The sequence below is a fragment of the Bison bison genome, unplaced genomic scaffold (assembly GCF_000754665.1).
Source record: "Bison bison bison isolate TAMUID 2011002044 unplaced genomic scaffold, Bison_UMD1.0 scf7180017864304, whole genome shotgun sequence".
In the NCBI taxonomy this organism is placed as follows: domain Eukaryota; kingdom Metazoa; phylum Chordata; class Mammalia; order Artiodactyla; family Bovidae; genus Bison; species Bison bison.
The window spans coordinates 9707758-9724441 of record NW_011494876.1 but is presented as its reverse complement, the minus strand read 5'-3'; the positions used below and the strand labels follow the sequence as shown (position 1 = coordinate 9724441).

General features: G+C 36.4%; 1 protein-coding gene across 4 annotated transcripts in view; it reads right to left on the bottom strand.

Moving 5' to 3' along the window:
• FAM208A (family with sequence similarity 208, member A) overlaps positions 1-16620 on the bottom strand; it is a 51462-nt gene extending 34842 nt beyond the window's left edge. For all 4 annotated transcript variants that reach the window (XM_010851665.1, XM_010851666.1, XM_010851667.1 and 1 more), the window contains exons 1-8: positions 16237-16620; positions 7867-8012; positions 5734-5826; positions 4879-4951; positions 4289-4380; positions 3650-3811; positions 2021-2145; positions 519-550 (exon numbers count right to left, since the gene is read on the bottom strand). In XM_010851665.1, the coding sequence (XP_010849967.1) occupies positions 519-550; positions 2021-2145; positions 3650-3811; positions 4289-4380; positions 4879-4951; positions 5734-5826; positions 7867-8012; positions 16237-16558 (1045 nt within the window). In that variant the 5' untranslated portion in view covers positions 16559-16620. The remainder of the gene's footprint in view (positions 1-518; positions 551-2020; positions 2146-3649; positions 3812-4288; positions 4381-4878; positions 4952-5733; positions 5827-7866; positions 8013-16236) is intronic.
• Between the last annotated feature and the right edge of the window lie 64 nt (positions 16621-16684).

Below are 16684 nucleotides of genomic sequence, written 5' to 3'. Positions count from 1 at the left end.
GATAACAAATTCATTTGCCTACATGTCCTCCTATCAGAATGCTGAGGAGCAAAGGCAATACGGTAATGCCCTCCTCTTCCCCCCAAAGGAGACGACACTAAATCCAGTCAACTATATGAACTCCACACAATGTCATATAGGTTCCACTTGCGTTCTCTTCATTGTGGAGAAACTTGCAGGTAGAAAATGTCAGTATTGCTTTTAATCTTCTCTCCTTAATTCTAAATCTCTGATGAAATTAATACTTATGTCTGAGTTGTGAAGCTTGTTTTATTTTTTTTTTACCTTTATCAATCCAAGCGCTACAATTCTTTGGACTATTCACAGTACCAGCAGATTCTCAAAGGAGACCATATGTTTGGATGACCAAGTGTCAATGCTACATCTTAACATGGCCTCGAGTTTTTCCATACTTTGCAGTCTCATTCATTATAAAAATAAACAAAGCACTTATTTTTTTTACTCAACATAATTCTTCTGATTTATAAAACTAAAGGAAAGAAATACAAGAATCTTACCTGTGTTTCTATCTGCATTAAAGCTGTTAGATCTACAAAGAAATTTTTAAAAAGAAAAGAGAAATATTACTGATTACTAACAACATGAAAGTTAACATTTAACATTCAGGGCCTTGATAGAAATGCTATTTTTAATGGCATACTGTACAAAAAAAATAAATCCTTCCCTCCAAGTATGAAGAACAAATTACTTATTATAACATTTAATAAACACAAGTCTACGTGAAAAAAATCAGAATTACTTACTTGCCTCAAAAATTTTCCCAAAAACACCCATCAGGAGAGAATATAGTCCTTTAAAGTCTCTGTCAATTACTTGATTATAGTGATGAGATTTGAAGAAACAGCCTCAATCATATTTAAATATGTTCAGTTCAGTTGCTCAGTCATATCCAACTCTTTGCGACCCCATGAATCGCAGCACGCCAGGCCTCCCTGTCCATCACCAACTCCTGGAGTTCACTCAGACTCACGTCCATCGAGTCAGTGATGCCATCCAGCCAACTCATCCTCTGTCGTCCCCTTCTCCTCCTGCCCCCAATCCCTCCCAGCATCAGAGTCTTTTCCAATGAGTCAACTCTTCGCATGAAGTGGCCAAAGTACTGGAGTTTCATCGTTCAATAAATATTTACTGAGTGTAAGTAAGTGTTAGTCGCTCAGTCGTGCCCTACTCTTTGCGACCCCAAGGACTGCAGCCCACCAGGCTTCTCTGTCCATGAGATTTTCCAGGCAAGGATACTGGAGTGGGTTGCCATTTCCTTCTCCAGGGGATCTTCCCAACCCAGGGATCAAACCCGGGTCTCCTGCACTGCAGGCAGATTCTTTACCGACTGAGCTACAAGGGAAGCCCCAAAATTGTAAACTTCTATCAATTATTAGGCACAGTTCTGGATAACAGAATTACAGGGAGGAACAAAACCCTTGCCTTCACAGAGCTTACAATCTCATAAGAAGACAGAAAACAGTCAAAAAATAAATGTACAGTTTGCCAGTGGATGATCATTCTGTGCTCCACAAGAAAAGCCACTACAACAAGAAGCCTGTGTACCTCAACTGCAGAGGTGCTTGCAGCAGCTACTGTAACAGCAACAAGACCCAGGGCAGCCCCCCCACCTCCAAAAACAACGCATTTGAGGGGATTTCTGGCAGGCCAGTGGTTAAGACTCTGCACTTTCACTGCCAAGGCCCAGGGTTTGATCCCTGGTCGGTGAACTAAAATCCCTCATGCTGTGTGGCAGCCAAAAACAAAAAAAATGGCATTGGTACCAACTATATAAATTTTCAGTATCAGGAAAAAGAGGTTAATTGATGAGGTTTTAGTAAATTTTAGTTTTTATTTCCAGACATCTGTCTTTCTAATTTATTTCTTAAAAGTTGTCATGAACAATCCTGTATTTAACGAATTTCAAGAGAAGCAAAAAAAATGGAAAGTGCTCCTAACTCAGCAGTGTAGCGTATGTGACGACAGATTCTAAATGACATGTAAGATTCACAAGTCTTACCTTGATGAAGGTATGAACTTCTGAGTTTGTATATCGTCTTTATAAGCAAAAGACACAACTGCATATGGACACACGTGTCTTGGTCTTCGCCTTGGCTCATCAAAGACATACTCATAAAAATAATACTAAAAATAAGAAAACGCAGAGTCACCTCTCTTAAGAAGGCAAGAATTAGAGTGGAATGTTATATTTATCTGCCTGATATCTGAGAAACACAATATAACTGAAGTACCTCTAATGAAGTTATCTTTAAGCACTGCCTGTCAATTTATTTAAAATACTTTGTACTTTATATTAATTTCATAATATAAAAATATTGTGCTTATACACACACACACACATGTATTGTAGGTATATATGTATCTCAAGTGCCAGGATACTAAAAAAGTTTACTTCTGAAGAGCTGACCACTGGAAATACGCAACAAATCTCCTCACAAAAATTTAACAAATGGAGCGTAACTTCCAGGTCAGCTCACAAAAGCCACTGATATGGAAATAAAATAGTAAAAACACAATCTCAAGCAAACCTACCACTATGCTCATTATTTCAAAGGAAAAACAGATTCTTGATACCAACCACAGACAAGGCAATATAGGGAAGGTGGTAGAGATTACAAACTCAGGTGACCATACTACTACTGTCCAGAAGGCAAGGAAATGAGTTAGTCCAGATGATTTTGGTGAATATAATTTTTGTTAAAAGGTCTTACCCACAGAGATTCTTCAAAAACAAAGGAGAAAGTATAAGTTTTTTTCAATGTAAATAAAGTAAAACATCAAAGGAAGGGAGAAAAAAAAAGAGAACATTTCCAGGGAGGGTAGCACCACCACTTTTATACACAATCCCTTTAGATATGCACATTTTTTTAAAAAAAGAATAACATTCCTTTATAGTCAAACACCATATAAAACCATGACTGATATCAAATATTATACTTTTAGGTATGTGTGCTGCTGCTGCTGCTGCTAAGTTGCTTCAGTCGTGTTCGACTCTGTGCGACCCAATGGACGGCCGTCCACCAGGATCCCTCCCTGGGATTCTCCAGGCAAGAGTACTGGAGTGGGTTGCCATTTCCTTCTCCAATGCATGAAAGTGAAAAGTGAAAGTAAAGTCACTCAGTTGTAGTTTACTATAAATCAATTATATCTGAATAAAGCTAAAAAATGAACTGCTTGAATTTTAGAAAAATACTAATAAAAATAGAATCTATCAAATCAGTAACACAAAGTGATAAGAATTAAGGTAATTTAGGGGGCTTTAACTTTAGCTTAAAGGTTGAGTAATATTTTATCAGACAGGAATTTTCAGGCCATGAGAAACCAAGACTTTAAGATGAAATGAGACTGCTGAGGGCAGTAATCACACAAAAAAACAGGCTGGAGGTCAATCTACAAGCAGGGAGAACTAGCAAGGCCAAGTAATCTGAATATCACCCTGAGGAGGACCACTGTATGTTTCTGAGCTGTCTTGGGAACACTGAACAAACAGCAGTGCGAATCACTCTACGATGGCAGTGCTAAGTCTAGACTAGTGTGGTCGCAGAGGGAACTAAAAGGGAGATATTTTAAAGCATTTATTGACAAACAGATATGAGGTCATAACACTAAAGTGGATCCAGGCACCTACCTGAGTAAGCTCATAGGCTCTGTAAGCCAGAAGTGATGTAATTCTATTAACATTCTTCGACATATGACATTCATGCTTTGGTGTTGGGTCCGAAGCACTTTTATTTAATACAGATTCTGAACTTTTTACACCCATGGTGTCATATACACTCTTTATTTTACCCTAAAATAGAGAAAATCTTTCACGTCCATCAAAACCTTATCATTGACTGTATGACATTAATATGATAGTATACCTCTGAATACAGATCAAAAAACTTATAACAAAAAAACTTGTAACAGTTTTTTTCTTTAATACTTGGTAATAAAGTAATAGCCAAAACTTTTACCAATATTGAAACAGTAAGAAAAAGTTACCCCGCCCCAGAAAAAAGTTTTGAATTTAATACAAGGAAATAAAAACTTTCTTCACAACACTCTTCACTTGCTTAAGTGACATTATCAATGTATTTCCCTCTTTCATTCTTTTCGTTGGAAAGGAAAGCTAACTTTAAGGTTCAGTAAATTCAGATTAAAGATGGCGAACTTCTCTCAAAAGTATCTTATATACCAAACACAAGCAAGTACTGGCTTTTAATCAAAGTCTTAATCCAAATCAAATGTCATCTTTGATATACTGAAATATAAAAGTCAAAATTACCTTCATTATTTTAAAAATAACCACATCACCCACTGCCCCAGCTTCCAAAGGATTAGCTTGTAGTAAATCAGCATACCTAGAAAGATAGACACCTAGTAAAGAGACAAATGAAAGAATTATTAAGACAAATATAAAAAGTCCAAATACTTAACCTAATATTACAATTATATAATATTCTAATAGATAAAATTATAAGAGCTATTATACGATTATAAGAAATAAAGAGATAATTACAAGAGATAAAAGGTATCACACTTAAAAAAATGTAATGATGGTAAAAATAGCTGATATTGAACCAAAGCAAAAATAAAACCAGAAAAAACATGAAACTAATCAAATTTCTCAGTATCACTAGGACTAGACTAAGACATTAAAAGAAAAAAAAGATAACCCTTGTTCAATTGGAAGTATGCAAAATCAGAAACAAAGGATAAAACAGGTTTTATACTGCAGAACCTGAAACTAGTCTCTTTTTCTGGGAACAAGACAAAGCATAAATGAATGTAATTTTTAGGACTGCAGCAAAAATAGATAATATATTTTAAAGGGCAATTTAGGAGTAGGTATATGATAAAAGAACAAAAGATTACCCATGGAAGGATTGCCAAGAATTGTTATTTTGGACTGGCCCACCTGTAGTCCTTTTTCACATATGCTCTGAACCTAAATAAACAAAACATGTCATCTTGTAGTCACATAACATTAAAAATGTGAAAAGATAGTCTATAAACTCATTTTAAGTAAAATCCAAGCTTCTAAACTATATTTTAACATTACAGAAATTATAAATATACATACTAGTTTACTCATAACTAAATATCAATGTACAACTGGTTTACATTTCCAATGTAACCACAGTTGAAATCTATTTTTTGTTTATGCCAAGTTGGACAGATACTCAGAATTCACGACATTCATATATATAAACATTCCCTTTTAGGGAGAATTGGAATTGGCAAAATATTTGAGAGACAGTAACTCCATCTAAACATCAAAGGAGAAAAAATAGTTCTCAGCACATATAATCAGCAATAGAGAAGATAATCTACTTTTTTTGGTCTTTATTTTTAATAAGAGGATAACTGCTTTACAATATAGTGTTAGTTTCTGCCATACATCAAGATGAATAAACCACAGGTATACATATGTCCCCTCCCTCTCAAATCTACCCCCCACCTCCCACTTGATAATCTACTTTAATAAAAGGAAAAGTATTTATTATCAAGCACATTCCAGGGGGGAAAAATAGCTCTGATCAAAGAAAAGAACGTATCTGAAAAACAAATCACAAAACAATGAAATACTCTGCGTTACTAAATCACTTTTTCCATTTATATATCAACAAATTGTTAGTTTATAAAAATCAAGTGTACTGAATAATTGCAAATTATTAACCTACAATGTAAACATTTTCAAATTACTTTTTATAAAATGAGTTCACTTACCTTATACCGATCAACCATCAGAAATGCATAGGATTCTGAAAGTTCTTTATCCAAACGACCATCAAACTTCAGTTCTCTTCGCTTTTCTGTAAACTAAATGAAATTAAATCTGTAACAATGCCTTAGCACATGCCTATGTTGTTCAAGTGAAGAGTTTCAGGAATTTTATTTCTCAGAAATTCCAGATCAGCACTTCCTTGGTGGTCCAGTCATTAGGACTCTGCACTTCCACTGCTGGGCACCCAGTTATGATCCCTGGTCTGGGAACTAAGATCCCACAAGCTGTGAGGCACAGCAAAAAAATTTCAAACCTACCAAAATGGAAATTATCTTTTCTCTCCCTGAAATTTCTGCACTTCATTTTTCCCTTATTGTAATTGGCTCTTTAGTCTTAAAATATAGTCAAATAAGCCTCTAGAGCTCAACAATTTTAACTAAAATTCTATTAAAATCTTACCACACTTTTTAAAAAAAAAAGCTGCAATGGTTCTTCAATGCTGCCACAGGCTTTTTCTAGTTGTGGCGAAGGCAGGGGCTACTCTTCTAGTGGAACTTCTCACTGCAGTGACTTCTCTTGTTACAGAGCACAGGCTCTAGGGCACTCAGGCTTCGGGAGCTGTGGCTCTCCAGCTCTAGAGCAGCTCAATAGTTGTGGCACCTGGGTTTAGCTGCCTTATGGCATGTATGATCTTTCTGTACAAGAGATTGAACCTGTGTCCCTCTGCACTGGAAGGCTGATTCTTAACCACTGGACCACCAGGAAGTCCCTCCCATAGATTTTTACGTTCATATTTTGATTATCTTTGGATTTCTTGTTTTATCTGACATGGTGCATAGCATATAGTTGTTGTTTTCATCGCTGAGTGGTGTCTGATTCTTTATGACTACATGGACTGTAGTCTGCCAGGCTTCTCTGTCCATGGGATTTCCCAGGCAAGAATACTGGAGAGGGCTGCCATTTCCTTCTCCAGGGGATCTTCTCGACCCAGGGATCGAACAGACGTCTCCTGCATTAACATGCAGATTATTTAACACTGAGCCACCAGGGATGACCCACTGCATATAGTAGGTGGCTTAATAAATCTTTGTTTCATGACCAACTTCTAGACTATAAACTCAATTAGAACAAGGAAAAATGTTTCATTTCTTTGCAACTGTATTCTCAGTGCCAAGTACATAAGCCATGCTTCATACCCATAAGAGTAACTTGGTCTAAGTACATCTGAACTGTAAGTCACCCTCAACTGCTAGCGTTCACTTTTAGACACATATAGATATGGAGCCTGTATCTAACAGATGTACATGCAATATTCAGGCTATTACTGATCTTCAATAATGAAGTTTTAGACTAAATTTTCATATAAATTAACAAATAATCCCTATCATATCATGAAACTACATCAAACTACCAAGGTTTTACTTTTATCTGGGAGCCAGTAACATTTAGCTACTTTAGGGATCCTTTCAAAGTTAAATACTGATAGCACTGGATTAACCAATTTTAAAAGTACAAAATTAATAGCATTTCATGTACATGAGAAAGCAGTATACACATCAAATGTTTCCAAACATATCATTTGTATTAACTCCAACATTATTATGGCTTTTCCTAAACCAAAACTCAAACAGTATTCTAATTTGTACGTGAAACTTTAATTGACTACCTAAAAGGCTCAAATACTTCCCCGTGTTCTCACTTTCTCACTAAGAATTTCTACGAATGATATTCAATTCAATTCAATTACCTGGCAATAATTAAGGGAAATTTCATTAACCTTGGAACTTAAGACACAACACACTCTTAGAGATTCCACTTAACAAACATGTGCTTGAAAGATCAAAAAGCCTCCTGATGAATTTACAATAAAGCCATTAAACAGTAAGTTATCACTACGTTTAAGATTCATTTTTAGTAAAAGAAGTTATTTTATACAATCACATTAATTTAACACACAGATAAAATGCAGTGTAATATCAACACTGTTTAGGGGAAAAAACATGTCATTTAAACTTGTTTTTCCCTTTCATAATTTGGCTTTCCTAAGAACTTCAGCTTTTTTAAAAAAAGTAAAACAATACCAAGCTATTAACTGGTTCTGAAGAATCTTACAAAAGGCACAATCGAAAACATACCTCCTTTTCCAAAAGCTCGTTATGTATCAAGCAAGCACGCCTGTAGTTAAAATTTGCTACTGAAGTTGGTTCAAGGTAAGATGAGTGGAGAATATTTAAAACATCTTCAAATTCCCGAGAGCCTGGAGTTAATGGCTGAAAAAGTGCTAAAATGAAAAACAGTGTTAATTTTAAAATTCCATCTTAAAAGTAGTTTCTTACATTTTTGTGGCTTTTATATAACTTATAGTGAAAAAATTATCAGGGCTATCCTATTTTGTGAAGTGCAAAAGACAGTTAATTGAAGAAAAAGTCTAGCTGCCTATTACTTGGGTGTTTTGTGACATGTAAAAGAAACACTGATTAAGTCATTGAAGAAAAAACTCTATAGGAATGAGCATCTGGCATTACACATGCAGAAAAGGAAGTTACAATTTGGCAAAACTTAGCAGATGCTACACTAGGCAACCTAAACTACTTAAAGACGCCTGTGTATATTACTCATAAGAAGCTGTGCATAAACTCAAATTACCTCAACTCTTATTTTATGTTACACATAAGTAGTATGTCTAGGACCATTTATTTCAGCAAATTAAATGCTTACGCCATAAGTAAAAGCATAAAAACACCTAAGCCATTTAGATGTCTATAGAATAAAATTATTCTACCTGGTTTTTAAAACTAACGTTAGAATAACATGTTGCATCCGTTAGCTTCTTGTATTACCAACACAAAGTAGGAGGATATTTACTATGAAAACTTGGTGAAATGGAAAGATGTGGGATTTTGGAGTCAAACCTGGACACAAATATCAGCTCTAGTATTTACTGGCTTTGTGAGAGACCCCAGGCAAACCAACTTAACCAAGTAAGCTCATTACTTTCTTCAGTAAAAAGGAGAACTCGAGCTATCCTAATAACCACTACAATGCCATACACCCATATAAGACAACACTTGGAAAAGCTCTAAGCACAGCATCTGGTGCAAAGTAACATGGTAAAAGTTTTTACTCCCCACTTGGCCAACTACTACACACTCCCTTTAATTTAAAAAAAATACTTAAATATTCAATCTGTTCTTCAATCAGGAGGCTAATAACCTCAAATTTCCACCTTGTGGATGAAATAATGTGACTTATAAACTTCAAACATCAAGTCTACATATATATATACATTTTCCCCAAACCAAAAATAACCACTTTCATTGTTATTCACAGAACAGATGTTACATGCTATTACCTTAATTTCTTTCAAGATACTACTTATAAAGAATCAATAAATGTCAATCAAAATACCTTTAGGCCACTACTGGAAACAGTGTTCCACTTGTACTAAAGAGTAGCTGTTTCTACTGTATTCTCTATTCAGTTATTAAGCTTTAAAGGACATAATGTCAAAGGATATATCCATTCATTTACCAAACAATGTATATATTACAAAAGTTTCTGTAAAAGCAGTAGTTTTCAATGAGAGAATGTGTGCAGAACAAACGATCCCAACTACTTCAGAATTACACACTAAAAAAGCGAGAGGTGGGTATAAAATCAACATTACTTATAATAATGCAACAAAGACACCAGGAGTAAACGGGGCAGGGGGACACTCAAAAAGAACTATTACATGCAAAAAAGTGTCCTATAATCAAATTTACAGCAGATGGATATACTCAATCATCTATTCATTGCAGGCTCCAAGAGAGAAGGAACTATAACTGCCTTGTTCATTCCCTTTACTTGGGGCACTGGCCCCAAGTTGAATGAATGAGGAAGTGAGTAAAGAAAAAAAGAGAGAGAGAATAAAATTTGTCAAGTTTTTTTACAGTAAATACAAATATGTTCTAAACTACCAAAATATGATTGTTTTCATTGTAAATTAGGTCTCACAAATTCAACAATTCAGTGATTTATAAAGCAAAATGAAAGCTCAAAAAACAGCGAGAAATCCATTCTCTCAATTCAAATCTGTTTTACAGAATGTTGTAGGAGAAAATGTTTTATCTTTGTGTCTATCCCCAACTAAACTGGAAAAACTTGTGAGGAAAAACAGCATGTGGAGTAGTTTTTATAGGCTTTCACATCCAAAATAAGCCAAGCATGATTTTTAAAGATGGATTTTATACATGATTGATTATGTTTCTAAACTAACAAGTGCCCTCAGGTATTTAAAAATGTGATAAAAAGAAGTATCAAGTGGCTTTAAAATTCTGTGATATTCTACTAATCTACATAAAAGAAATTATTTTTTTTAGTTAAAGATATTACAACACTATTTCTACCATCAATCTAACCAAAAGCGAAAGATATCAGTTAAATCATAAAAATGTATATAGAAACTAACTCTCAAATCACTCTCTACAAAACTACTTAACATTTGTTTCATTCCAAAGCAATGTCCTAGAGTCACCTCAAATGTACTCAAGTAGTCTGCCAATGTGAAAACACTAGTGAATTTTTTTTTTTAAACAGAAAAATGTGCAAGATTTTAGATCTAACAAGAAATACTTGTATCCTAAGTATTTCAAGTGTCTCAACTGGCTTTAGTAGTTAGGCTAGAGTTATAATTTCTATTTTTTATTCCTAATTATCACTTTCAGAAGAATAAAATTTTGCTATAACTATTTTTAAAGATTTCAAGTCAATGTGCTAGTAATGGCAGTTCAGAAATATAAAATGTTCTGAAAGTACATTCCCTGGTGGTCTATCTGTCCTTAATAACCACTGAAGTATGTATGTGATCAACACATCCTGTCAATTCTTTTAAAGAAAACATACAGATGTCACAGTATCATCATCTGAGGCAATAATAAATGACCACCCAAATGGGGAACAGAATATTTTCTATATTAATCACCCATTTCACATTAGGAAGTCAGTATCTCATATAATATTCTCCAGATTCTGACAATTTTTGAGTTTAACCAGTAACGGCTCATTATTCCTTTTCAGGTATGTACTAATAGCTTTATATACATTATCTCATTTAATCACCAAAATCACCCTATGAAGTTCAATATGGCTATTTCACAAATGAAACTCAGCTAACACTTAACTTGGCCCAAGGTTAATATATGAATAGGGCAGGTGGAATCCAAAACAGGCTCCCTAGCTGCAAATCTGTATCCTGAACTGTAAGTACAAGAAAAGATGTAAATGGGTATATAAGAGCTGAAACCAATCATTCCAAGAGCTGGAAAAACACAATTATTTCCTTATTTTAGATCAAGAAATTGTATTAGCTATATGGATACTAGCTGTAAGAAAAAAAGAATTTGATGTCTAGCATGTTCTTTCTACCCTCTTGTCTACTTTTAACTCTTATTTCTTAATATTTTTCTCATTTAATGCATTTAACAGGGTCAAAAGCCATAACTAACACCCTCTGTTTGGTTTATAAAGGTTAACTAACAGCAGTCATAATTCTTCTAGACATTAAGGAATACATAATTTTGCTCATATACAGGCTTTCCAACCATCTGTTATCAGAAAGATAAGTTACTGAGTTGACTTCTGATATTAACAAGGTTTCTCTATTGACAAAACAGATTATAAATGTGTTTCATCATTTCTTTTCCCCTCCTTCCTGGCCACACCACGTGGCATGTAGGATCTACATTCCCAACCAGGAATTGAACCTGTGCCCCCTGCAGTGGATGCAGTGTCTTAAGCACTGAAGCACCAGGGAAGTCCCTTTTATAGATGTGTTTTTATGGGATTCAAGGAAAGAGTTAGAAAGGTACTTGGAGATACATAGTTCAAATAAGGAAACTGATTATACCATCATATCAGAACTAGAATATTTTATATTATTTGCAGCATACAAAACATATTAAACATACTAAGAATTCAATGTTAAATTTAAGTAACTGGAACAGGCATAAAATTAAGATCATCAAATAGGAGCTTTGTTCCTCAGCCAAAGAAACATGTTTCCTCAACTACTTTATTAACTTATTTAGTATCAATGCCAATCTTTGTTTGTATTAAGTGAATGTAAAAAAAAAAAAATTATATATATATATATACACATACACACACACACCTAAGTGTAAAAACAAGCTAAACTTTTAAAATAAGATGGACCAATATTATAAAAATATACCAATGGAAAATACAAAATATACATTTCAACTTACAGTAATTCATGGAAGAAAAGGAAATAAGAGTAGGCTGGCAATCACACTGGTCTGCAATTCTCTCTGAATCCATTCTGACGTCTACTAATGACTACAATACAATGAATATCCATTTGTTCCTCACATTTTAAAAATCACACTTCTCCAGTCTAATAAAACTACTACAGACATAATACTGTAGGAATGGATGATTCATCTCTAAATCACAATTGACACATTAAGTGTAGAATTAAGAATGAACATTCTAGCAGGATTCTAGAGAGATAACAAAGATGAAACTTGACCTTTTTGGACTGGGGAATATGTCAAAGAGTTTACCTCCATTACTTAGAATTTGTATGCTCTTATCAAATGTTTTCGGAGAAGGCAATGGCACCCCACTCCAGTACTCTTGCCTGGAAAATCCCAGGGATGGAAGGGCCTGGTAAGCTGCAGTCCATGGGGTCGCTAAGAGTTGGACACGACTGAGCGACTTCACTTTCACTTTTCACTTTCATGCACTGGAGAAGGAAATGGCAAACCCCTCCAGTATTCTTGCCTGGAGAATCCCAGGGACAGGGGAGCCTGGTGGGCTGCCGTCTATGGGGTCGCACAGAGTTGGACACGACTGAAGCAACTTAGCAGCAGCAGCATCAAATGTTTTATGTGGATGACTGAATTCTGCCTATACTTTACTGCTCGGATTTACTTCTACCTATGGAAACCTGTGGTACTTGGAACCAAGTCATTCTTATAAAACTTAAAAACATCATGCAAATTTCCTTAAGACACTTAATCCCAAAGTCTTCAAAAAGATAATTCCAAATTTTGTGGGAAAAGATGGGGATTTGGGAGGAGAACTGGGTATTAATTCTCCTAAACTAGACCAGTATGGACACAAATGCATGAGATCATTTAGTTTGTGATGCACCTGCAAGAGACGCAGGTGCGTGAGGGCTGTTAATCTTGTTCCCTACACATAGCACTAACCAACAAACATCTTCCAGAAAGTCAATCATCACTACGTCACTTCCCAAGAACTTTGAACGGAAAAATTATGTCAATTACTGATTTTGAGGACTTACACTACTAGATTCTAGAGTAAAAGAAGCCAACAGTGAAACACCCACTGAGGAAATGCAATTCTACAATTTGTTAAAATGTTAACAGTGCCTCCTTATAGTGCAGAGATTAACAAATAATCATAAAGTAAAATTTTACTCTAGTCAACAGATCACTTAATCTGTCAGCACTGATTACGTGTTAATTTTTTAATGAACATAATCTGTCAATCTGAAAATTTCCCAGGATGAAGACATACTAAACATCACTAAATTTAATAGTTGTTAATTAAAAAAAAAACCCATAACTTTTCTATAATGAAAAAGAAGTATTTTATGCCTAGGTTCAAACTCCAACTCCACCTTTTACTAGCTATGTGACCTTGGGCAAGTTATTTACCTCAGTAGTTCACTTTCCTCATCTGTAAAATGGGAACAGCACTTAACACATAGGATTACTTAGATTTAATTAACACATATAAACTGCTTAGAACAGCACCTACAACTTACTAAGCACTATGAAGTGTTTGCAATATTATCACTTAATTAGAATGGCAGTATTTTAATGTTCTGCTACTGTGAAGACCAAGAAAAGGCAAGTTCTACTTAAAAAAGTTTATCTTTAAGTTACCAAGAATACAAGTCCTAATTTTTATTTTTACTGGAAAAGCAGTCACAAGCAAAGTCCTGCCATATTAAAATACGAATGCAACAGAATCTTTGATACAGAAAAGTTCAAGAAGAGGTATCTAGGGACTTCTCTGATGGTCCAGTGGCTAAAACTACAGGCTCCCAATGCCGGAGGCCTGGGTTCGATCCCTGGTCAGGGAAATAGATCCCACATGCTGCAACTAAGAGTTCACATGCTACAACTAAGAGCTGGCACAGCCAAACAGAAAAATAAATATTAAAAAATTAAAAAAAAAAAAAGAAGAGATATCTAATATTCATAAGAGACTCAGATGACCAGCATGAATACCTAGCCAAATTCTATACATAAGTGTTACCTTTCAAGTCTCCCAAGAGGGTATTATTTGGGGATCAAGCGTGAAACTAGCAGAACCTACTGCACTGTTTCTGATAAAGCTTTTTTTTTTTTAAATGAGAAGTTGAATTTTTCTATGAAATTCCATCACCAAGTATTAACTCCCTTCATGTTGGGCAGGATGAAGTCCATGATGGTAAAAACTAATTTAAGTTTTAAAAGCTCTATTTAAATTGCTATTGCACTATTTGAACAGCTGCTGCTGGGTGTAAAAATATTTACACAAGTTAAAAATTATTCATTTTCATTAAACATGAAAAACGTTTACGTTATACTTTCCTTACCAAAACCTTCCTGAGAGGAGAAAGGTAACAGCCTCTGCCTCTAAGTGAAAATGGAAACTATCAATTTTCCCCAAGGGAGCATGAGACTCTGGGGAGAAAATGAGGTTTTATACTTCTTAATTCCTCAATTATATCTTTTAGTGTGTTCAAATGAAATCTATTTTAGAGCAGCCTCTGGACATATTTTAAAAAAAAAAACCACACACACACTAGCCAACAGTTCCTAGTGCCATCCCACATTTCAAACAGAACAGGGGTTTTAGGCCAATTTTCTGGTCCTATGAGAAGTTAAAATGAGGTACATCGTGCCTTATGTTTTGGTTAAAACTTTTTAGAAAACGGACTGCAAAACTGTATCAAGCTAAAAAAAAAAAAATTAAAAACGAAAAAAGTTCAAGCTATTTCAAACTTACAATCAAGAGCCCATCTAAATCTACTCTTAACCTATTCTCTACCAATTTATAATTTAGGCTGAAATATATTTTCCTCATATTGACTATACATCTTAACTAAATAAACCAAAAGAACTGATGATCCTGACCCTTAAAGAATCCTCTTGAACCCTGACATCTATTACATTAACTCAAAAGATATTTCTAGAAACAGTCCTCATGCTAGCGGATTTAACTTCATCTTTCTCAGTCTGGTTTCTCCCACCAAGAATTCCCTTGGCTTTCTCATCCAAACAGAAATGAACAACTTGACTTTTTTGTCCGTATCTTACTGACACAAGGTTATCAATTTCAGTTGTGCAAATGTAGCGGTTGTGCACGTGCAGAGAGGAAGCACATGCTTCATTCAAGATTCTCTTTACCAAGACTCAAGCTACAAGTAAAACACGTTTCCTACAAATAAGAAAATTCCTATTACTTTTCAATCTGAAAAACGGAACCACACACTAAAACAAAGAAAAAAAACCTGCTTAAATTGACTAAATCCAGGCAGAGCACCCAAAATCACTGGATGGTCAAAAATTGTATTCTAAAAACAGAAAACGGTAATTTCCTCCATGAGAAAGGTGTCACAATATGGCATAAAATTTTAGAAACGTAATGCTGTTAATACGTTGTTAATGTAACTGTTCCCATTTTTGTTCCACGAACCAGACTGGATCTCTCAAAAAAATTTTTGCTGAAGTTCTCTCATTTGCAAAATCAAGTCGGAGACTCTTGGGCAAAAGCTGACCTCTATTTTTTTCATAGGGAAATTACTGCACCAAGAACCTACCTTCCCCATCTTTTCGAATACAACAAAAAACAAACTAAGGCTTGGATTTAAAGAGAGCCCTATCTAGCGCTTCAAAAACAGGGCGGGGGAAAAAAAAACTACATGGAAATGAAGTGTGATGGAAAACAGCAGTGTGCATGAATCACATCTAACGGAGATTTCTAAACAAGGGAAGACGCTGACATCGATCAAATTTCAAGTAGACATAGAGCTGAAGAATTTCCACAGGGAGAAGCGCTTGTGGTCCTCGCAATGCAATGGCCTTGGAGAAAGCCCCAGAATCCATGGCCACGGGTTATTTCCACATTGAGACTTCTCAGAAGCATCTTTAGAGGAGGACACATCAGCTTCTCTGCCTTCAGGGGCTGGGAAGGAGGGGCGCCGAGCACCATCTTTCCTCTCTGGGAGCTGCAGCCTTACGGACAAGCTTCAAAATAGCTACTTCCAACTTCCACGGGGAGAGGGGGAGCAGGGAGCGTGATTCCACCGCTTTCCTCTCGCACCAAGCGCAGCAGCTGGGCGGCCGAGGCTGTGAGGGGAGAGGCGGCTGGCGCTGCATGCGTGTTTACGTGTCTCGGATGGGTGTGGGAAGGCGACAGAGAGGTTCTAATGAAAAGATGGAGGGGAGAGAGAAAGAGGGGTTGGGAAAGAGGGGAAGCACAACCTTTCTTTTCTCTGCTCTTCCTGGGGATCTGAAAACTCCTCCTAATGGGTCTTTCGGGCTCTTCGGGGCCTTTGGGCAGTGCAGCCGCGCCCGCCTCAGGGGAGTCCTGAAGCTGCTCGTGGCAGAGGCTCGAGGAGGCCTCGGAAGCCGCGGTCTCCTCAGGCCCGGCGCCGCCGCCGGGCTCCGCGATGCTGAGGCCGCCGCCATTTTGTGGGGAGGACTCAAGCTCCGGAAGCGTCTGCTTCATCTCGTCGTCTCCGCCGCCACTTTCCCAGTTCGCGTCCGTCGGCGGAGAGACCTCCACCTCCGCAGCAGTCGCCATCGCGCCGGCGTGAGGAGCTCCGGGAAGCTTCGGCCGACAAGGTCGACGGGGGTGGGGGGAAGGGGCGGCGGGCCGGCCTCGCCGCCAAGCTGCTCTCAGCCCACCGACCCCCATCCCCCCGTGGCC